The 22,819-nt window shown below is 38.6% G+C and overlaps 1 protein-coding gene across 7 annotated transcripts in view; it reads right to left on the reverse strand.

Annotated features, from left to right (window-relative positions):
* The window catches only part of CEP350 (centrosomal protein 350), an 80,742-nt gene that overhangs the window by 16,574 nt on the left and 41,349 nt on the right, over nt 1-22,819 (reverse strand). For 6 of the 7 annotated variants that reach the window (XM_063344707.1, XM_063344706.1, XM_063344710.1 and 3 more), the window contains 15 exons: nt 21,197-21,333; nt 20,706-20,825; nt 19,054-19,220; nt 18,330-18,526; nt 17,606-17,790; nt 16,574-16,661; nt 16,051-16,197; nt 15,110-15,267; nt 11,379-11,501; nt 7,520-7,719; nt 5,970-6,181; nt 4,555-4,699; nt 1,481-1,641; nt 853-992; nt 2-84 (listed from right to left, as the gene is read on the reverse strand). In XM_063344707.1, coding sequence (XP_063200777.1) covers nt 2-84; nt 853-992; nt 1,481-1,641; nt 4,555-4,699; nt 5,970-6,181; nt 7,520-7,719; nt 11,379-11,501; nt 15,110-15,267; nt 16,051-16,197; nt 16,574-16,661; nt 17,606-17,790; nt 18,330-18,526; nt 19,054-19,220; nt 20,706-20,825; nt 21,197-21,333 — 2,263 coding nt within the window. The remainder of the gene's footprint in view (nt 1; nt 85-852; nt 993-1,480; nt 1,642-4,554; nt 4,700-5,969; nt 6,182-7,519; nt 7,720-11,378; nt 11,502-15,109; nt 15,268-16,050; nt 16,198-16,573; nt 16,662-17,605; nt 17,791-18,329; nt 18,527-19,053; nt 19,221-20,705; nt 20,826-21,196; nt 21,334-22,819) is intronic. The other variant, XM_063344711.1, reaches the window with a different exon arrangement.

Raw genomic sequence — 22,819 nt, forward strand, 5'->3', positions numbered from 1 at the left:
CCTCCATGTTCTGAAATGGATTCCAAAGATGCTCTGGATCGCTCTGATTCAGCCAGTGATTTCCAGTTTTTAGCTGTCTCAGGCCTAAATTTGAAAAATCAAATTGCATGAATCATGGTTACACACCACAGTGTGTTTTGTTTTCTTTTTAATAGATAAAAATGGAAATACAAGCATCTATAACTACAATACCACACCAATGATAACACAAACAGCTTGCTTTGTCAACACACGGTGACCTTAGAAAATAGGAACGGGGACAGAGAGAAGAGTTTGGCAAGTCCTGGAAAGTCGTTTTTGAAAAGACTAATCAAACTTTAGCTTTTTTTGCAGCCAAAAAAAAGAAAAAGAAATTATTTTTTTTTTTACTTAAATGCACTAAAATTGCACCATCTGCTGGAGAAAATCAAGCAGTTAAAGATACAGTAGAAAGTGCAGAAATCAGTTGAATTCTCTACACTTTAAAACCTAAGATTGAAACCAGATTTAATTTGCAAAGATGAATGGCAGACATAATGAGCGACCAAAATAGGAAAAAATTCCTTCAGGTCTGTAATCCCATACAATGATTTGACACAATTCTTGCACGGTTGAAAATTATTGTTCAGAAACAACTTGAAAATAGGACCTGAAAGCCTGGGCAGGACTAAAGTGAGATGCAAACGATTACAAGGACAGATCATCTTATCTGTTTTGGGTCTGATGAGACCAGCAAATAGGACAACAGGATACTGCCACTGTCCAGTGCTTTGAGGAAGAGCAATTACCAGCTTTCCTTGCACTCGTGGTTTCTGCTAAAATAGCATTTACTGCTGTTTCAGAATAATCTCAAAAAGAAGAAATCCCAGTTACCTATGAAGCGGCGGTGCCTTGATCTTCGGTTTTTCAGCAGCAGCTGAAGATGGAGTTTTAATCTGAGGTTTGGCTGTGGGTGATGCCTCCAGATCTTGGCTCAGTTCTGCTTCTGTCTTCTTGATAAACTCATCATATGACTGCACATGGAGAACAGTTATGGCTGTTAGTCTGCTAAACCATAACTACAATTCAGCAATCAAAACCTAGTAAATGAATAAAGGATACACTCGGGTTCTCTGTAAAACAATCTATTTAACTTCCAAAAGCTCTACAGTTTTGAACCCTAGAAATTGTAATACTTTACTTTCAAAAACATATTACATAAGCATCACTCTCATCCAAGCTAGGGTACTTATGTGTACAAACATACCTAAGTCCCCTGAACGCTGCCAGTCACCCATTATAGATGTACATTTTAAAAGGGAATGGCATTTTTGCCTCAAGGTTCTAGTTCATTATTGAAAACAATTAAATAGCTAGAACACTTCTATCCCAGTCCCGCTCTATCACAATAATGTGTCTTTCACAGCTGTTGATAAAATATTCTGCCAACAACATCCATACTATAATGATTTATCCAAGGCTAGCAATCTTTTACTTTGCCCTTCTTCCTACTGTTCCTAACCTCCAGTTGTTTGATCAGACTGGCTTCCTGCGCCTTCAGTCTCTCCTTTTGTCTCTTTTTCTGTTCTTTTTTCAGCTGGTAAACCACAGACTTCCTTTTCCGTAGTTCATCCTTCAGGGCCCTGATCCGTCCTTCAATGTCACTTTGATCAGATGTGGTTTCTGAAAAAGGTTAGTTTTAGTCTTTACAAGCTTGCACCTCACCAAACAGCTGTATGCAAAGAAATGAACAGTCATTTGGTAAATACAAAATACGGCCCAAGCAAAGTATCAAAGAATTTAATGTCAACATGTTAATCTAAGATGACTCTTAAAGCGGGATCTCAGATTCACAGCACTACTACATAAAATATGAAAAAGTGTTGCATCTTATTTAATTTAGAAGAGAAAGGCTCAGATACATACAGTAACTACATACAGTTGCCAAACTTGTTCACATCAACAGCCACTGTTCACGCCGCTACCTCATTAACTGCTTGTCAGCTGTTGCAGAAATTAATTTTTTTTTGACGTATTTAAAAATACGACAACTCAAAGATGAATATATAATATATTGAAATATTTGTTTATAATCATGATATACAGTTTCAAGCTACAAGGTACGCTCCATTGATGAGAATTTCACTTGCAAAAGCAGTTTAGGTTTCTGGCCCATTTAGATTTCCTACTACCTTCTGATCATGTTCTACCCCTTTTCCCTTGGGACACTGTCCCCAGACACTTAGATCCATTCTCTGCATGATAACCCCATTCTACCAGTAACTCTGCGACTTTCATTATTACTGCTGTAACAAACTCTCAATCTCTCAGACTTTACAGAGAGACTGCCTCAGCATCTCATTACTTATTCTTTTACACCCACCTGATTATATCCACTTGTTTCTTATTTCACATGTGTACCAAAATAGTGCAAAACAAGATCCTTGTCTCAGATTGGCGCTACCACAACCAAATATGAAAACCTCTTTGAAATATTTATCTGACACAGTCTTTCTGGAGCTCCCCCCTGTGGCTCATGCCCCCCTTCCTCTTCTATTGCAGCAGCCGCAGCTCTTATGAGAAGGATCTTGGCTGGTTTGCTTTTCTAATGCTCAATATTACCTATAATGTTTTCTGGACCAAAACGCTTGGATGCTCACAAGGATGCCAGTTGCTTTACTGAACATCCTAGAAAGTAAGTCACCAGTATTATTTAGTCAGCTGGCAGGAACAGCTAGACATTTTGCTAATCAATCTCACTTCTCAAGACAACAAACCACTATATTGAAGGATTTCACCATCAACAACAGCCAGTAAATAAAATCAAACTACTGTATTCTTTTTCCATTAACAACTGTTGTTAACCATTTAGAGAATCAAAAAAACACACACACTACCACAACAACACAGCACACAAACAATGGAATCTCACTTGCTAATCAGGAGTACTTTATGATGCCACTGTAATTAACAACTCCTCCCGAATAGTAAGTGACCACTATGTAATTATAGCTTTTCTCGATCAACTCATAAGGGAAAGATCTGCACATGCTTTCATCTTTGACGATCTTATGTACGCATGCATCGAACTGACACAGCAATGACTTAATGACTACTCAGCAGCTTGGAGGATTTGTCTCTTTACAATGGAATGATTTATTGTGAAACCAGCACCATCTTGATGGACTTCCCACCTCTTATACCTTCCTTCAGCATTTGAAATCAAATAGTTCAGTTCTAAAAAGTTTATTTTCATAATCACTGTTGCCTGCTCTACTTTTCATAATGGCTTCCTTATGTGGTTTCTCAGTCAGAACTTGAAAATAACTTTATCAAGTCGCTGAATGCTTCACTGTGTTGCAAACTGCCCTCCAGACACAATCCCCATAAAAATTACTCAGTGCAAATATCTAGGTGTTACGTATTCATTTCTCTGTCTAATAGGAGAACAGTTGCGTCGAAATTACTGTGTTGCTATGGCACTTATGTACATATTAACCAAAAAAAACCCCAACATAAAAGAGTATTAAGCTTGCTACATCAAGCACCACGAAGACTGAATATGTAAGCATGCCAGTAAGTTATCCACCTATCACAAACAACAACCACTACATACAATATGGAACCACCAAGTTCTTTTTCTGATAAAGACTTATTGATCATTTAGGGAATTAAAAAAAGCAAGCAGGAAAATGGTATCCCATTTGCTAAGAAGCATTTTATGATGCTATATCAACTGCACTGTGGAATACAAGACATTTCAGAGATTAAAAGTGTAGAAAGGGTGAAAACAGACTTCACAGCTTAACAGAGCTGATGATGGTGACCCACTGAATGATGTCTCAGGAAGCCCTGCAAGCCACATGACTAACAGGCAGTGAGAGCACACCAGGGAAAGGACCACTCGGTACCAGTTCACTTCTAATATTCTCTCAGCATTTAGTGGGTAGTGAGATTGGATACTGGATAAAAGGCTTGTGATAAAGAGTCCATACAGTAGATCTTGTATTTTATAGCTCAAAATGCTATCTTAGGTCCTATTTCACTGTGCATAGTTCAAACCCTCCTCCAAAAATAAAAAACATATGTTCTAAAGCATCCATTTGTTCTGCAGATGCCAGCGCAGGTCCAACAGGCTCTGCCACGATATCAGAGCTATACTGCTTCTGGAGCCAGGCTGTGTTCAGAAAGAAGACGATCATGTTCATATACTGCTGAACCATATTTTGCTTTCTTACAACATGCGGGGTGGCGAATTGTCACCTGTTAAAAGCACAGCTAACCTTGATATGTTTAAATTCTAGGACTACCTCAACTATTGACTCTTATCTTCTTCATACGTGTTTGCAGGCACCAGCATTGCTTTCTAAAAGAAGAGATAATATATAGACCATATATAGACCTTCTAACATTAAGACCTTCTTAAGCTGAAGCGATCAAATTACGTTACGGGAAAATACTCTCTCAAAACCCCACACCTTGGCAATTCCCAGGAATTTCTGTCTGCCTCCCCACATTTGTCTTCATTTCAAGTTTACTCTTTAAATGGAAAAGCTTTGAAAAAGCAATTTAAACCCAAGCAGGCGTTACACTTACCTGACTGTGTCATAGATAAAGATTCATCAGACCAGTTGTGAGATATCTGATGAGACTTCACAGGTGAACGTAGCTGTCCTCCAGTTCTATGGCTACCTTTGCTGGAATCTTGTTTTGATACGGATATACTGCTTTTGGGAGGAGACTATGGGAGAAGAGAAGGACAAATAAGTAAAGCTTGTAAAGCTCAGTTTGAAAGTAGGAGATCACTGTCATCAGGAGCCAGTTACAAGGAAAGAACAGCATGACTGGAGAACATCTCATAAGCAGTGGTACCCTACCCAGCTATCTTAAGAAGAATTTAGTTTGCTAGACAATAAAATAAAACAAATCTTAGTTTGCTAGACAATAAAACAAAAATACCAAGAGCAGCAATAGCTGACTGCTTGCTTTGAGCCTAGATTTCAGTAAACGTGCTTAGACTACTCTATTACCACGGAAGTGAACTGACAGGGTTCTGACTCACAGGTGTTCAATACAGTTTATGTAATCTTATTTGCTAACAACCACGGCAATAGGAACTCCTAGTAAATATATCTGTGAAATCAAAAGGACCATTTCATGTAAAGGGTGCAAGATGACATTCTAAATCGGTAAAACAACACAGCGCTATTGCTCTGAGGCCAAGCAAAAAGTTCTAAGTGCAAATATTCCTCCAAAATGCTGCTTACTGCTTTGACATTATACCACAAACCTTTTACACACCTTGAACATAACCTCTGGCACATATTAGGCATTTTACCTCACTATCTTCTCAGCAAACTTGCCAGCAAAAAAAGTATTTGTAATAAGTCTAGATGAGCAGCTCTTTTAACCCCACAGACGGTGTTTTTTCTGTCTCATTGAGCATAGGGCAAAGTTATCAGAATGAAACTTAAAATTATCAACCAAGCAAAAATAACAGAACAGAACAAGAAGGCAGAATCATCTAGCAAGCAGACATAATCTGAAACCCAAAGGATTGTGCATGAGGTTCAGCTTTGCTTCTTCAGCCTCTAGCTATACCTTGGGATACATTACTTGCAAATAAAGCAAAGCGGAAAAACAGAGCATAGTTTCCATGGCCTCAAAGAATTTATACAATGGTAACAAGCTAGCCTACAGCTAATTCACACTGGTAAACTGGGTCAGTGTACCACCACTTCATACTGCATACCTATGTGACATACGTAAAACATTTTGCAAGACTGCCCACAAGTTTAAAAATATCTAAACTCTGTGCTGAAGCAGTTTTTCCTCAGGACTTCAACGAACATATCTGATCACAATATTTATTCACAATAATGTAAAATGGTATTGCAAACACAGAGAACAGTTTAATCTCACCTTTGACAGCTGGGATAGCTATACTTAACTATTTTTCTGATAGCCTTTTACAGATGTAAGAATATATATAGCATAAAAACCTCACTCACAAGTTTGCCAGGTGACATAGAGGACTTGAACTCTTCAGAATAAACCATTTCTTCATTAGCTGTCCTCTGATCTGGGCTTTCTGGCTGTTCATGACCCATAATCTCTGATGGGACCGACTCAGCAGCTAGGCTCCCAAGATCTTCTGGGATAGAGCTTTCACTGTTTAGATGAGAGCAAGAAGGCAGTGGAGACTCTTCTTCACTAGCCGTTTCTGAGATTGAATAATGAGAGAAAAAACAAAGCGTGTAAGAACTCGCACTGACATATGCCTTCAGAGATACTGCTGCCTGCATATAAAGTGGCAACTGCTACCAATACATGTCAAATTGTGTTATTTCACTGACCTAGACACCGAGGGTGGAATCTTTAGCAAGAACAAACACGTTTACCAGAGAACTATGATTTAAGACTGCCAAACGTTCCTAGTGATTGCTGAATGTCTAAAATAAAGAGGTTTTCAAGATATTCTAACATTTTCCAGACAACACACTCCAAAAAGATCATTAGGGAAACCTGTCCTTCCAGTTGACCATACCCCAGCAAGAGTCACCATTAGTCTGAAGAAGTCATGGAGGAGCATATAATCTGGAAGCCAGATCTTGAATTTAGAATTGATTGCTTCCTTTACAGTAGCTGCAGAAAACATTTTAATGTTATGATTTCATCATGAGTCTCTCAACTGGCAACAAGTAAAATAATAAGTTGGGTTTTCAATATTCCTGTTTACTAAATTCCGCAGCAGTCACAGCATTACTGAAGCAGCCATGAAGAACTACTCAATATTTGAGCAAAGGCTGGGGAGGGAGAGGCACTTCGAAGCAGGGCTGTGCTCCACTGCTTACTGGTAGATAAAATTAATAGAAAGCAAGTGTATTTTCTCATCTGTTGATGAGAATTCAGTGTTCATGCTGAATTTTTGTTCATGGGAACTTACTGACTCATACACATAGCATCTTTAAAATGTCTTACGATGCCTAAAATCCACATGACTTTTCAGCAAAAAGTGTAATAGGGCATAATTCTGAATTCCCTTTGTACATTCAAAGGACATGGTGCCTCCTTCCAGCAAAGTGAGGAAAAAAAGGAAAATGGATTGTTTCTAGAACAGTCCCTGAAGTTTCATTATTTTCTCCCACTGCAACCCAGTTCTCTGTGCTTTGTGCTGAAAGTATGGTCCACTTAAGACAGAACAGTAAAGCTGTAGCTCCCAACATCTGGGAACTTATTTTTCCTCACAGTAGCATAAATTTATACTAATTACATCCTAGCACACTTTAGCACAGTTGCAGATTTCAAAGAGTTGTACTGCATAAACAACAAGAGGGAAGAAAAAAATGTTTTCAATGTTTTGCAAATGCAGGCGAGGGGGAAAGCAGCCCTTGATAAGAACCATCCTCACCAACAGTAATAAGGCTAACAGGACAGACGCTCAAACAGCACTACAGGGGAAAATGGTTTTAAAAGAAAGGAAGTACAAACCTAAGCGACCATTGTGTCAAATTATATTTTACTCTTGTCATTTGCAACAGTTCCCCCCACTTCCTACTACCTTTAGGTTCGGTTCTCTGATCGCCCAAGTCTTTCTTGACTATTTTGGTTTTGAGCAGCTCTTTGTCCCAGGCAGCTAGAGCCTGCTTTTCTATCTGCCGTATTTCTGCTTCCTCTGCATCCAGGCGGCGTTTCCACTCCAGCAATTCTTCAGCATGTTGTCGACGCTGCATCAGCTTCTGTTCTCGCTTAGTTAGGAACCTGACAGAGCAGAAGACAGTGGGAAAACAGCCAACCACCCTCAAAGGTCCCAACAGCCAGATGCTCTATTGCCACAATTCCCAGAATTTTAGCTTTTCAAATTCTTTTCTAGAATAATATTCACACTAACTACTATCTCCTAGACTTCTGATGTGCTGCTGTAAAAAAACCCCAAACAAGTAGACAAGAATTTTTTTTTTCCTTTGCAGTAAAGTCTACAACATACTGTAAACACACTGCTTACAATTTGAAGATCTTCAAAATCATTAAAGGTGCTACTAATTATTCACTAACATGAACAGGATAAGTTCCCAATTTCAGGATGTAGAAAGTACCTGTGATGTTAAACTGGAACCCTCAAGAAAGTAGTAACTGTTTGAAAAATGGATCTTTCTTTTTGCTAATCCCAATGACAGAAAAATTGTAACCCCAGTTGCCCCACAGTTCTTTCCAAATACATAATTATAAGAGAAGGTGGATCCTGTATTAATAGTTCTCCTGAATTATTGGAACTTTTATCCTTCTTCCTTTAAGCATCACCTGTATGGATTGCCACCCTTGGAATGTTAATAGTCAGCCGACGGCATTAAGAGAATAAGGATGCAGGACTGTTTTTCCTAGCTACTAACAGATTTGGCTGCTAGCTTAAGAGTAGATAAAAAGTAAAGATCACACTGCATATTTGCAACTTTTTTTTCCTTTCTGGCAAAGATTTCTTAAGTGATCTGTGAAACCTCAGAAATGGGGAAATTCTTCGATAACTTTGTAGGTACAAACAGGTTTGTTCATGCATGCATACACTAGTTCTCTTTGCCGGTTCCTGAACAACAGTATCTCTGGTCTTATTTCTAAACATTGAAGTAACCAAGACCATAGCTTTTAGCCTTTAAGATAGTAAATGGGAGCAAGTTCAACATCAATTGTACACACTTCCTCTGACATGCCAAGTCTAGAGAAGAGTGTACATCAATCCATTTATCTCCTACACCGAAATTTTTAAGATGTCACAGAATCACTCTGTAGAAAATACATGGTTTGCCAGCTAGAGCAAGAGTTCCACATTGGTACAGAAGGTGTGGTGCTTAAAAAGGCAGTCTTCAAAGACTTGTGATATTTTGCTATGCAAATGCCTTTATAAGTTTCAAGCCACCCCAAACACTCAGCATCAAAGTTTTTAAGCTGCAAAGCAGATAATAATTTCATCTGTGCTTTTTAATCTCTCATGTTTCAAAAAACCTTTTATTTACAGAGACTGGAGTGACCAACTGGCTAATCTGCAGATCTTGCCTGCCAAGGGACATTTCTTCTTTGCTCATTTAGCATTCACTCTATTCGCTGAAAAGCGAGCTGGCAGTTGATCAGAAAGGTTGAGTTTCAGATAAATCCTCCTCTAAGAGATTCAGACAAGGTAGACAAGTTATGATGTGAAGATAAAAGTTTCAAAAGCCAGTAAGACACGCCCACAACCTCCTCTCCTATAGTCAAAACAAGAGCAGGAGAAAATTGGGAGCACCTCAGAGTCTCTGGAACACCTGCCACCTTCAAGCCGACAGATTCTAGGATTTTATGCATTACTTTACCACTTTCCATAGACAAACATCAAAGTTGTCTACTCTTAGGCAAACCCAACAGATTAGTATCATTAAGAAACTAGACTACCAGCATTACAGACATGACATGGACGGTCATGCTTATACTGTGTCTTTCACCAGCACTATCAGATTTATCAACTCTTACTTTCAGACACACATCAGTTCCAATTAGTCTAGCAGATCATGTATTTGGAACTCATTATGGAGGTCATCATTACAATGATCTCAATGCAAAAGCAACTTTTTCTTCTTCCTTCACCCACTGTTTGATTTCATCAGAATGTCTGGATCTTCACAGTTGGCTGGATCTTAAGGGAGGCAAGTCCAGTTGAAATAAAATACAAGAGAAACACTGAAATAAACTGATTCAAAAGAGAACTCCTTAAAAGCAGATGTCAAATGAATTAACTGAGAAGACCACAAACAGGAGGAGAATTAACTAAATGACCATGAAAATAATCAGCGCACAAAGACTACTTAGTAAGAAAGATAAGTCAACAGAAGTGATAGGAGAGAAAGAGGGTTCCAACATTCAACCTAGAAGAGGCAGATGATTAAAGCAGCATGGCTAAAGGTGCGGACCCTTTTATAACCCTGGGGTTTAAAAGGTCAGAGCCACAAGGTAGCACACATACTGCCTAAATATTTACTACTGTCTAGAGGGTTCCAGTTGCAACACCAAGGGTACACCATTTATCCTCAAAAGCAGGGGCAGCTTCACAGAAAATAAATTAAAATGCAAAACCACATCTGGCATCTATGAAGCTGGAAATGGGGAGCAAAGAGGAAGCAGCAGCACTCAGATTACTCCAGTATGATTTCAAAGTCTAACTCTTTCTTTGTTGCTAACATCAGACGTTTTATCCATCCATTCCAAATATTAACCCGGAAGCACTAACCTGCTGCTCTAACCTGTACTTGTACATCAAGGCATACTGACTTAAAGCCCGGACTACAGTTTCAGCAGCTGTAAGTAGCAACCAGGCAGTGGAAGCAAAGTGAACCATCTGTCTGCCGCTCAGAACACAGTGGGAGTAAGAGATTAGAATCATAGAATGATTCGGGTTGGAAGGGACCTTAAAGATCACCCAGTTCCAGCCCCCTGCCCTGGGCAGGGACACCTCCCACCAGACCAGGCTGCTCAAAGCCCCATCCAGCCTGGCCTTGAACACCTCCAGGGATGGGGCAGCCACAGCTTCTCTGGGCAACCTGTTCCAGTGCCTCACCACCCCCAAGTGTAAAAAAAATTCTTCCTTATATTTAACGTAGACCAACCCTCTTTCAGTTTAAAACTGTTAGCCTTGTCCTATCCCTACAGGCCCCGGCAAAAAGGTCTCTCTCCATTTTTCTTATAAGCCCACTTTATATATTGAAAAGCTGTAATAAGGTCTCCCGGGAGCTGCCTTTTCTCGAGGCTGAACAACCCCAACTCTTTCAGCCTGTCCTCATAGCAGAGGTGTTCCAATCCTCTGATCGTTTTTGTGGCCCTCCTCTGGACCCACTCGAACAGGTCCATGTCTGTCTTGTATCGGGAACCCCAGAACTGGGTGCAGTACTCCACATGGTAGTCTCACGAAAGCAGAGGAGGAGGGATGCTCTTCTGATGCAGCCCAGGATACAGTTGGCTTTCTGGGCTGCAAGTGCACATTGCCAGTTCATATCCAATTTTTTTTGTCCACCAGCATTCCCTAAAGAGGTTCTCTGCATGACTGCTCTCAATTAATTCATCACCCAGTCTGCACTGATGCTGAGGATTGCCCTGATCCAGGTGCAGGACCTTGCATTTGTCTGTGTTGACCTTCATGAGGTTCACCCTGGCACACTCCTCAAGCCTGTCAAGGGTCTTCTGGATGGCATCCCTTCCCTCTAGCGAATCAACTGCACCACTCAGCTTGGTGTCACCTGCAAACCCGCTGAGGGTGCACCCAATCCCACTGTCTACGTCATCATTAATAAAGATCTGGAAACAGTGAGGAAACGTTCACTGATGAAGAACCTCTTGACTTTCTAGAACTGAACAGAGCATGCTCTATCAAAGAGTCTATCACTTGAGAAAGATACAGTTACCTGACCAATTGGTTGTAGATATACAGCTGGAATTTGGGGTGTAGGTTGGGAAAACAGACACTGAGAGAAGCCCAGTGGTGAGACGTAAAGACAGAGAAGAAGTAGTGAACAGGAGAGCAGTGTCTACAAAATAAGGAGGAAGAGTTTAAAACTAATATAGCAAAAAAGGCAGAAAGAACGAGAAAAGGACAGCATCTAGCAAAGAACTTTAAAATTAATTGCATTTAACATTGTATAGTTATTACCCAACATTTGAAGTAGACAAACTATACACTGTTATGCAGAAGGTAATAGAACACATACACTTATAACACTTCATTTTCTGTTAATTAAAGGCAAGCTACTTTCACACAGCTATATTTTTCTTTAAATTTCGGAAGGAGTTTTATTACTTTGATGCAGACTTCCACGTGCACTGGTTAACATATATCAACCTGATCTTTTTGCAACTCTTGCTATTCTAATCATCGATAGAGTATATTATTAGCATCAAATAGCATGCTGGTTTTGCAGTATGAACAACTCTGCTGGTCTGAAACTTAAAACACATTTTCATTCACCTGGCGAAACCTCAGTAAAATTACTTCTCCAAAGGTAAGCACCAGTGAAAGGGCAAAAAAAAAAAAAAAAAAAGAGATTAAATAATGTATTTTTAAAACATAAGCTATTCGAGAAAAGTCTGAGATATACCTGTATTTCAACTTGTAGCTGCTATTTTGTTTGGTTGAGGGTTTTTTTTGTTTGTTTTTGTTTTTTTTTTTTGTTTGTTTGTTTTGTTTTTTTGCAACAAAGTGCAGACTTGGTCTCAGAATACTCACATATTGCCTCTTTCATTTGAAGTACTAACTGCAGAAAGATAATGCGTATTGGGTTTGTTTTTTTTTTTTTAAAAATCTACAAAACCTTACAGCTCTTGCTTAAAATGGTATTTCCCAAAGAATTACCATTTTAAGCTAATTCCTAATGAATTATCATATTTATAGAAAAATAGCATGCTCCATATAGCTCTATTAACTACAATGCAAGCTAAGAAGAATATTAAGAAAAAGCAAAAGAAAATGAGCATTTAATCAGTTCTTCTATTGCTCAGATTATCATTAAAATTGCATACGCAAGGAAAGCAAGGGGAAGCGGTTAATTCTCTTTGACAGAGCATGCTCCTGTTCACATGCAGGCTACACAGATCAATTAATTAAAACAGAACTACTCTTTCACTCCCCTTTTAGAGAAATACTAAAGCTGTCTCATAAGTAAAAAAACCCAAAGGATTTCCACGTTGCCATGGAGTACAGCAAATCCAGCACAGCAGGCTTTCCATATTCCTTCCTCTAGTTGCTTTGTACTTGTCATTCAGCTTCTTTCCTTATACCTTATCTCACAACCTGACCGGTTCCCTTCAAACAGCAGCTTCCTATCATTACACCCCAAACCAAACGTCTTACTCTATTAATAGTAATTCTTATGCTTTTTTACAAATAAGGACATTAGAAAAAAAGGTATCAAGTTGGCACTGTTTGTCAATCAATAAGCACTGCTGTCACTATCAAAATACCTGCAAAAGGTGTGCCAAAACAAGACAATCAGGAAGATCTATTTCTAGGGAATCATTTATGTTTACACGAAATGCTACTTTCTTTGAACGTATACAGCAATCCAAGACAAAACCATAGAAACAAAAATACAGGACCACATACTTTACATCACACAAAACTTCCACTTGTTTCTCCTAAAAGCAATTGTTTCAGCTCAAATCCTGCTATCCACCTTTTGAAAAGTATTCTCCAGGCGAGTAATATTTTGGACTGACGATTAAATCTACCTTTTGAAAAGTATTCTCCAGGTAAGCAATATTTTGTACTGATGATTAAAACATCTTTAAGAGCAGAACATGCTTCATATCTACTGCTATCCCTTGTAACAGTAAGAACAATTATTTATTAAAATGTAATTCTTTCTCCAATCATTAAGTGTTGCTTAAAAATGAAGGCACTTGGAAAAAATAAGATTTAAAAAAGAGAATATTGACAAAAACACTACTTGGTAAAAAAGCATAGGAAGTCTTGAATATGAAAGTGTATTTGTCATTTCTTATACTATTAATACAGTATTAATACAATGTCAAAATTCATAAGCTGTGGCTTGGTTTTGTAACACTATATCACCATTTGAAATTCTGTATGCTGAATCTTGGATGGAAAAAAACAAGATAAAGACCCTTTTTTTAACAAAAATAAGATCAGAAGAAAAATCTTTTTTTCTTGAAACCCTAGGAGTCAATATGGCCTACAGAGCCCATCCTTTTCAAGTCCCCGTCTTAAGCCGTTTACTAACCTCAAAATATACTTTGAGAAAGAGTCAGCTGCTAGAACGATGGGGTGGTTTTCACATGACTTGGAATGCCAAGAGTGTAGTTTTGGTAATATGATGCTTCAGAAACTTGAAATAATTTATTATTTTGGTTTTTGAGTTTACCAAATCCTATCAGAAGAGTCTGAATAACAGCAATCAATTCAGGCTAACACATGAAGATCACGTTAACTAGAACGTTTTTGCTTTTATTCTAGTTACACCAAATCCCTACTTATTACTACTACTGGTTTTTATCTTCATTGTATACAAGTATATATGGACTAAAATATAGTGATCTACCTTGGTTATTAAGTTCAAAAAAATTGTTTAAGCAAAGACTATTCCTTGCAGTAACTGGCAGTGGCCAGACTTCCAATGGATTAGTCTCAAGTAAGAATTTAAGGCTTCGAACTACTGAGCACATGCTGGTACAGCATTTGGGATGTTTAGTTCAGGCAAAGTAATTCCTACACTGAAAAGATGCAGAAACAATTTTTGATTCAAAACAATTTAACAGGTGAAATCAACAGATTCAGTCTTAGTTTTCAGACCCAGGAACCGCACATATACCTCATTACTTCCTCTGAAGACTAACAACTGTTTTCAACTTTTTTTCCAACCTGTGGAGCATACAGGAGGAAAAGAAAGTTCTTATTAACTGCCTGTCTGCTCAGTCACACACGTACCACTTCCATTAATTAAGAAAATACTTGGAGTATTCATCCCTAGCTGATTTTAATGCAGTTAGAAATGCAGTTCAACAGCTGTTAGAAATCACGTGCCCAACAAGCTCAATGACTTTCTGTGAGCCAGATCTCAAAATCAGTTAGTAGGTTTTGCATAAGACTATTGCTATTTGTAACTTATGCTTTTAAAAATAAAAATTGGTACTGTAATACTGCAGTCTCACTCTCTATATTTTTTCCCTTTAAAATAAAAGGGGAGATAGAAAATACAGGCACCACTTTGACCATTTGATTTCGGAGCTCCTGTTGCAAGAGGAACTCTGACAAGATGTACCATCAAGCTGGAGCCTGTTCAAGTTCCTTGTACATACAAACATCAAAATCTTTTAAACTGATGCGCTTTTAAAACCAATCTTCTACAATAAAACCTCGACCACGCAGTCTGCCAGGTAACAATGTTTGAATCTCAGTATTCATGTGAGAACTGTAGCCTTTAAAATATTATATTCAAAGATTAATATTACTGCTATTACTGCTTCTAATCAACTGTTTTTCAGGTAACTCAGATCAAAGTGTATGTGATATCAATACCTCTGTAATTTTTCTGATGGCCACTGTTAGTGCAGATACTGTCCAAACCTAACTCGTCCTATGAAAATAGTCAATTTTTGTATAAGAAAAAAGAAAATTAGTTACTTTTCATCCATTCTGCTGCGCATTTTCTTAAGCTTCTGCATAATGCTGCTAGTCTCACTGCTGGAGATTGAGATTGGGGAAGGGCTGCGTGTCTCTGCATCAGTTGGAAGCGGGCTAGAACCATTGCTCTGCTTGATGTCATCCTCACTGTGAAGTTCCTGCAATTAAGTGTTAAAAAAACATAATCAACATTGAACGTAGGAAAAGTTATTCTACCATCTTTTTAAAAATCGTGTTAATTGAGCTCTACTTCTCCCCAGAATATATCAAATACTTCAGATAAGTCTGTCCACCTGCAAGCGGACATTTTCCAACTTTATTTTTAATTGACACAAAGTTTGTTAGTACATCCCGTTTCTCCACAATTTAAGTTCTCCCCTAACTGTATCTAAAACAAAAAAAAAAAACCCCACCAGAATTCAGCTACCCAGACAGGAAACCAATTTTTTCTATACCACTATTATTTAACTTCTGAGTCCTCAAAATTTGGTAAGGAGGCAGAGACCATTACCAAAATCCCATCTTGCTATCTCATAAAGCAGATGCAGGAAACTTAGTTGTAATGACACTAATACACACACAAAGCAGAAAGTTTTGGGTTTAGCACTTACATTTAGTATTTTGGGGTCTGACAAATAATGAAACAAAATGAGAGTCTGAGAGATCTAAGCATCAAAAACCTGATATTTACAAGGTCATTAGTTAAGCTTGAGCATTAACAAACGTCACCTACTGCCCAGTTAAAACATTTTATAACTTCTCCAAATACATTTCCTTAAACATAAAATTGCTAAGATAAAGAGGATGAGATCGTTTGAGGCAGACAAAACTTGCAAGTGATAGGTCTGATCTAGTAGCGTCTCATTCCTATAAACACTGAAGTCAGATACCAGCAGCACAGCCCACGAGGGAAGACTCCAGCTTGTGTCCTGAACACTCACCAGCTTGTTTTCTCCTGCAGATTTTAGTTTTTCCTGCAGTTTCATTGTAGTCTGACGGATTCGTTCTATTTCCGCCTGCTGTTTAAGGATCAGCTGTCTCTCCTTCCGAGCAGCCTTGTTAGCCTCTTGAAGACGCTTAATTTCTGCCTTTTAGATATAAAAGATTAAGCATAAGAACTCTGACAGACAGCTCTCAAGAACACACTCTAAAGCTGCCACAGTGTCCTTGCTATGCGTTTAAAATTACTGCAGTTATATGATGAAGTAACCAGCCTGAACTTCAGCAGCAAAGAACAGAAGATCTAAGTCTCAAGCAGTGAGATTACTGATACAGAAGGACCCTTTAAAACAATGTGTTAAATACTACTGAAATGCACATAAAAATTATTGGTAAGAAATACTGCTAGCTTCCTATCCAAAAGCCTGTTACGGAGTTTTCTCAATTCTTAGCTTTTACAGTGTCTGAAACATTTAATGGCTACACAGGGGTTTCAAGGGGATTTTCCTAGAGGGCATCAGTTACCTTTTCCTGCTGTAATCTCAGCAGCAGACCACGCTGCCTCTTTCGAATGGGAGGCATCTTATCATCCTCTCCCTTGTCTCGCAAATGCCTGCAAATAGATTGGAAGAAAGACTTAAATAAGAAAAAAGTGCAAAACAATGAGCCTTTTACTCAATAAAGTAAAAAAAAAAAAGTTTACTTTTCCTAACCTGCAGAAGAGTATATGCCCGTACTGCATCATTGGCATGCTCTATAGCGGAATATTTTGTAGTGTTTAAACAGACACGCACATTGAAAAGGCCAGTGCAGGTAATATGAGATCTCACGTGAATGGGCAGAAGCTCTGCAGATGCTCATGCCCACCATTTGAGAAAGTCAAAAGGAAGGACACTTGGGTCACTACCTCACCATCCTATGTCAAACCCACAGTGACAAGAAATTGGAAGAAAACGTCTGGTGAACAATGGTACTCTCATGCAGAGAGTGACTATGGAAAAGTATTATTGATTAAATCTGGCCACCACTGCTTAGTGGTGGGCAGGTACTTCACTAGGTACTTCAAGTGGCATTCCAGGACAAAGCATATGTTAGGTTGGAAACAAATCATCAAGTACAACACACATTCAGATTCACAAAATTTGGCCTGACTCAACTAAAATGACCTCAGACAGACATCAAGCAAACAAAGGTAGAACTGTTTGACAGTTTTATACCTTCTTGACTTAGGATTTGTAGAGTAATGGTTGGGAACTACCTTCTCCAATTCACAACAAACATCCAATGTTCTACTGTTTCAATGAAATTCTCTGTTATCAAACTGCATTCAGTGTAAACATCAAAGCACACCTACAAACTGGGTTCTACTCTTTCCAAGTGACAATAACATTTGTATAGATTACTGACATCAGAAGATTAGCTCAACCGTTGATACTTAATAAGGGAGGGGTGGGGTGGAAGCAAAATCTAACAAAAAAAATTCAAGTAGAAGTACAGGAAAACAGTCAGTCAGCAACTGTGTGTATATATACATATATATATTTAGAGCTGTCTCACTTTTTCTGGTGTTCCAGCCAAGCTAATTCCGCCTTGGTCTTCTCTTTCAGAGCCTTCTCCCGGAGCCGAAGCAGTGAGGACTGATGAGCTGCTCGCATCTCCTCCTCTTTCATGTATTGTCTTACCATCTCCATGGTAAATTTAGAGAAACTGTCTTGCCCCCCAGAGAATGGCATGCTTAGCTCCTAGAAGGCAAGACAAATTTGGCATGATTTGATAATACAGAAATTCCAAGGCTTTTTCCAATTATGAAGTGTGTGTGTGTGTGTATATACGCACACATAAAAACAAGAAGGAAAGCTGTTTCTGAGCTTTGTGAAGACCAGCTTTTTCCGCCTTGGGCTGCGTGATGGTTTTGGACCATCCCCTCTTGGGCCAGAGAGATGAAGCATCCTCATGTACTTCCGAGCTGTGCTTAGGCATAGTAGGAAGACTTAATTCACTGGGCTTTTATAACCTACCTCAAAGTCGCTCCTCTTCTCCAAAGCCACAAGAGAACAGGTAGAGGCCTGGACGGACTGCTCCATAAGTCAGTCATTGCACTTGTATAACAGTGACATACAGCATGATTCATACAACTCAATGTTTTGAGATGCTCAAAGAACCACAGTGAGGAAAAGAACCCTAAAGTTTGCAAACACAACTAAGAATAGCTCATTTGAACCTCATGAGCTCAACCATTTTAGTTCAATTAATTTACCTGAACTACAGTTGCTTGACCTACCTTGATAGAGGACAGAGCTGTTTTTTCTGGGGAGACTTCCTCATCAGAATCATCACGATTACCCCGTTTCTTCTCCAAATTATTTCTGCGATGACTCTCAGAGGGCAGCAAAGACCGAAAAGACTTTTCCTCAATTTCATCCTCTGTCATGGACTCATCAAATTTCAGGGAATACTCTGTTGCAACAGAAGCGGAATCTGAGGGAGAAATCAGGGAAGTGGTTTTACGCTCAGGTATGTACCATGAATGCAGTTTTACTCTGTCTCATCTCAGTAAAATGGGGGGGGGGGGGGGAGGAGCAGGAAAGAAAGGGAGATAACTACTTTAATGCATAAAAATGGATGTTTAGAAGAGTGACCTTGAGATAGAGGGCATCATGAAAAACTGTTGTCTGGCTTCAAAAGACGTAACAGACTTCCATACACAGGTATAACCACAATTCTGGGGCTGCTAAAACATTTGGCATTCAGCCTGCATATTCAGCAAGTGAACATTTGGCTCCAGCTAGCACAGCAGAAAGTAGAACGGCCCACAGGCTCCATCACACTGATGTGTAGAATTTCAAAGGGTCCCATCCTCTATTACCTCTTCAGAAGCTACCAATTCACCTGGGGCTCAGCTTCCTTCACACATACTCCCTCATTTATTTCAGAAACTAATTCTGAAACAGCACCTCCCTCCCCCCTTACCTTCAGATTCATCACATACAAACAAAACAGCTAACCTTTTTCATCTGGCAGTGATAAAATACTATCACTCGGCAAGGAATCATCCACACCAGTATGAGCCTGCTCTTCGATACTGCTAGTTATCTTTTCACGACGGGAAAGCTTTTTCTCATTCTCCTTAGAAGATGGAACTGAAGGACTCTCTTGGCGGCTGCTGGTACTACTGTGTTATCAAGAGATAATTTTTTTTTAAAATTACTTTGCACATTTCAAAATCTTTATATTGCATTACTACTCTAAATGCCATGATTAACATCCCAGCAATAACCTACATGCAGAGGCTTTGGTTTTGTTTTTAAAATGCAGCTTGGCTACCTTAAAATTCCAAGCCTCATCAAGCTGCTGACTGACAGCAGAACTTGTTATTTTTATTCTACCTTAAAATGCAAGTTGTTTGTAGGTATACATACCCTCCACCTGGGAATGAGTACTGATGATAAACCACTGCAAACATCTCTCCTTACAATTTTTAAATGGATGATTTTAAATGAAATAGCAATACTGTTTTAAATTAGAAGAACTACAGAGGACAAAATCATTCCAGACGGTCAAGATCAGAGAAGGGCTGTGAGAAACTTCATGGGACCTAACTAGATCAGGTAAGCAAACAGGAAACAAAAAACTAAAATGCAGTATTAAACACAGGCAAGATACTGAAAAAGTAACACCAGAAATGATTCAAAACCTCAGGCAAGCAGCATTCCAGGCACTTCATGTAAAATCTCAAGCCAGTGCAAAACAGCAGCGAATACAAAAACCTGAACAAAATGGCCAGATGCACAGAGAACAGAATAGAAAATAATGCACGTTACAGAGTAGGCACTTCTACAGGTCTCTGCACTGTATTTTCAGAATATATGTTCCAGTCTATGTTCTAGTCCATTTCAAAACAACACAGAGCAAAACGAGAAAGGCACAAAACACAAATGTTTAGGACAAGGAAAAAGACTCAGATAAACAGAGACTTAAAGTGACTTTTAGGTTACAAAGGTGATGCGATAGAAGTATGCAGGTAGGCCACAGCACAGAAATCAGAATAATCTCAGCTCAACAATTTCTGAAGGTGTTTCATCCAACCAAAGTCAAGGCCACATCCAAGTTCTGAACACCTCTTCAGCCTCTCTTTTACATCATGTAAACCTGTCTCCTAATCGTCTTGGTGGCTGACCACTAGACGTGTCAGTACGTTAACATCTTCTCTTTACCAAAGAGCCCAAAACTGGACACTGCGTTCCAGATACAGTCTCACAAGAGCTAAGCAGGGGGAATAACAATTTCCCTTCACCTGCTTGCTAGACTCTTGCTAATGAGAAAGCAGATGTGGAACTCAATTATTCTTAAGTTACAAAAGAGAAAAAAGTGTCCAATTAGGACAAATACAGCAAATTCAAAACCAAAGATATTAACACACAACATACTATTACACTGCGGACCACAACGTAGTAGGATTTTTAGTTAAAGACAAAGCAAATTCTGGTAGGCATGTAAACCTTCAAGCTCATGAATATAAGACAGGGTTACTCGTTGAAAGTTTAATACTGACTACCTCTTTTTAAAACATACATCGAAGGAATTATCTTTATATTCTGTTGTACTTCAGTTCTTATTTATAGCAAAAAACCCCCTGTGTAATCTAAACTCTTCTTACCTCTGATCATGAACCTTTGATCTTGAGGACTCTGAATAACTATCAAACATTGGTGAGTATGTCTGTTTTGAGTCACCTCTCTCCTCTTTACCTTGCGATATGGCACCAGACTCACATTTCCTGAGAAAGGGAAGAGTTTTGAGTAAATCTGCATTGTCTTAAACAATAACAATAATACAGTTTGCACAAGCTTTCATCAGTTTACTAGAAGCAGTAACAGCTAAAATTTCTGAAGAGATCACTTAAGGCTCAGACTAGTTGTATCATCCTACAAAATGTTTAGAGCGTCTTTTTCTATTAATACAGAGCTTCAGAGAACCAGTTAATGTCACCTTTGGCGTACGCTATTAAGGGCATAAAAATGGAATCTAAAGTCTTCTTCTTAAATGCTCACTCATTATGACATCTTAAAATTTTCTTCAAGAATAGGTGAAGTAAAACCTAACAAATTCTACTTCCCCCTTCTTTAGATGTGAAACATGAGGCAAAACCTGTTTGTATCAGTTCGGGCTCTCAGTTGTTTCATGAACTCTGAATGATGCTGCCGCTGGTGGTCAAACAAGGTGGTGACTGGAGCAGCTGGGGCGCTGACAGTATCCGAGATCTGTGCTCGTGCTAACTCTGTCATCTGAGTACAACAAAAAACAAAGGAATACAATGTGCTTATCAGCAACAAAATGATTTTGAAAGAGAAAATAGTCATCCTCGCAGGCAATTTACTGATTTATACGACAAATGTGTAAGACATCGTTTTGCAATGGTTTGTAATTACGTACATGTCAGTTTTGGTTGTAGGAGGTGCATATTGCTTTGTAAATACATACTCCTTAATTTATTCACAGTGGAGTTATTGATACGAAACTGCAGACATGCAAGATACTACTTACTGTATCGTTCTAATCAAGTTAACCAAACTCTGATCAAGAGAATCATCCCCACATAATAAAACATTCCGGACTTACCATTACAATTAATTAAAAAAAAAAAAAAAAAAACACAAAAAAACAAAAAACCCAACAAATAACAGAAATAATGTCCTCTTTTTCACTTGAGTGCATCCTGACCAAAGAACAAGAAATATTATTTCCATTCCAAAGGAAGCAACAGGTTTAAATTCCAATATCATGCAAACTGCCAGGTCTAAAATTGGCAGCATTAATCAACAAACAGCCAGAAATTTCTCCTTTTTAATGTATGGTAGTCACTGTGTACCTGACTAGAAATAAGAACTTCTTCAGGAATCACAGCAGAGAACACTGATTTTTAGAAGCTTTAGAATTTAATATTTTTCTTCTTGTTCAAAGCTCTGCTTCTCACAGAGCAAGGAACTCTGGTGGGTTTTGAAGGTAGGAATAAGCTGTATTTCAATAACTTCCAATAAACATACTGAGTTTCTCCATTAATTCATCAATTAGTGTATAAAGTAATTATAACACATAAAATTTAATAAAAACAAGTGAATGATTTTTTAAAAATTGGATTGTTGGTATACATCACCCCTTTTTTATCCTTCATTAGTATCACAGTCAAGTCTAAGCAAAAAAACTTATGTAGTAGCATGCTATATTATCTCTTTTGCATAAGATAAACTTCTAATTGAAAGCAATGCAGAAAATTAACTCCATTCCTTTATACATTGGAAATTACAGTGTGCATCCAAAAATATCCCAGCACATTGGTGATCAGCATTTCCATTGCCGTTAAAATAAATGGTTATTCAACTGAATATCAGGAGTCACTGTGAACACAGACGGAAAAGCTACTCTGCTAGCCCATCATCGCCGAGCAGGTGATCCCCATCAACCTCTCCACTAGCACCTCTTACTCTTGGATTTCAAAATTAAAGCAAGACAAGAGGTTAAAATCTTACACCAAATAAAAGCTGTCGCTGTTTCTTCTTACCTCGTTTCTTAATTGGTTTCCAGCCACTTCAGCTCTACAAAAGACGACCTCGCTACCTGCTATCAACAGCCCCTGCATGTATCTCAGATGCCTGACCTTTTCTGCTCCTTTAATGTAACTCATTCTTGTCTATTCAAAAATATTCACATATTTGGCAAAGCCCAGAACGAGTAGATCAGTATTATTCTGCAGTCCCATTACCTATCATAAAC

Source organism: Chroicocephalus ridibundus, chromosome 8 (assembly GCF_963924245.1).
Source record: "Chroicocephalus ridibundus chromosome 8, bChrRid1.1, whole genome shotgun sequence".
Lineage (NCBI taxonomy): Eukaryota > Metazoa > Chordata > Aves > Charadriiformes > Laridae > Chroicocephalus > Chroicocephalus ridibundus.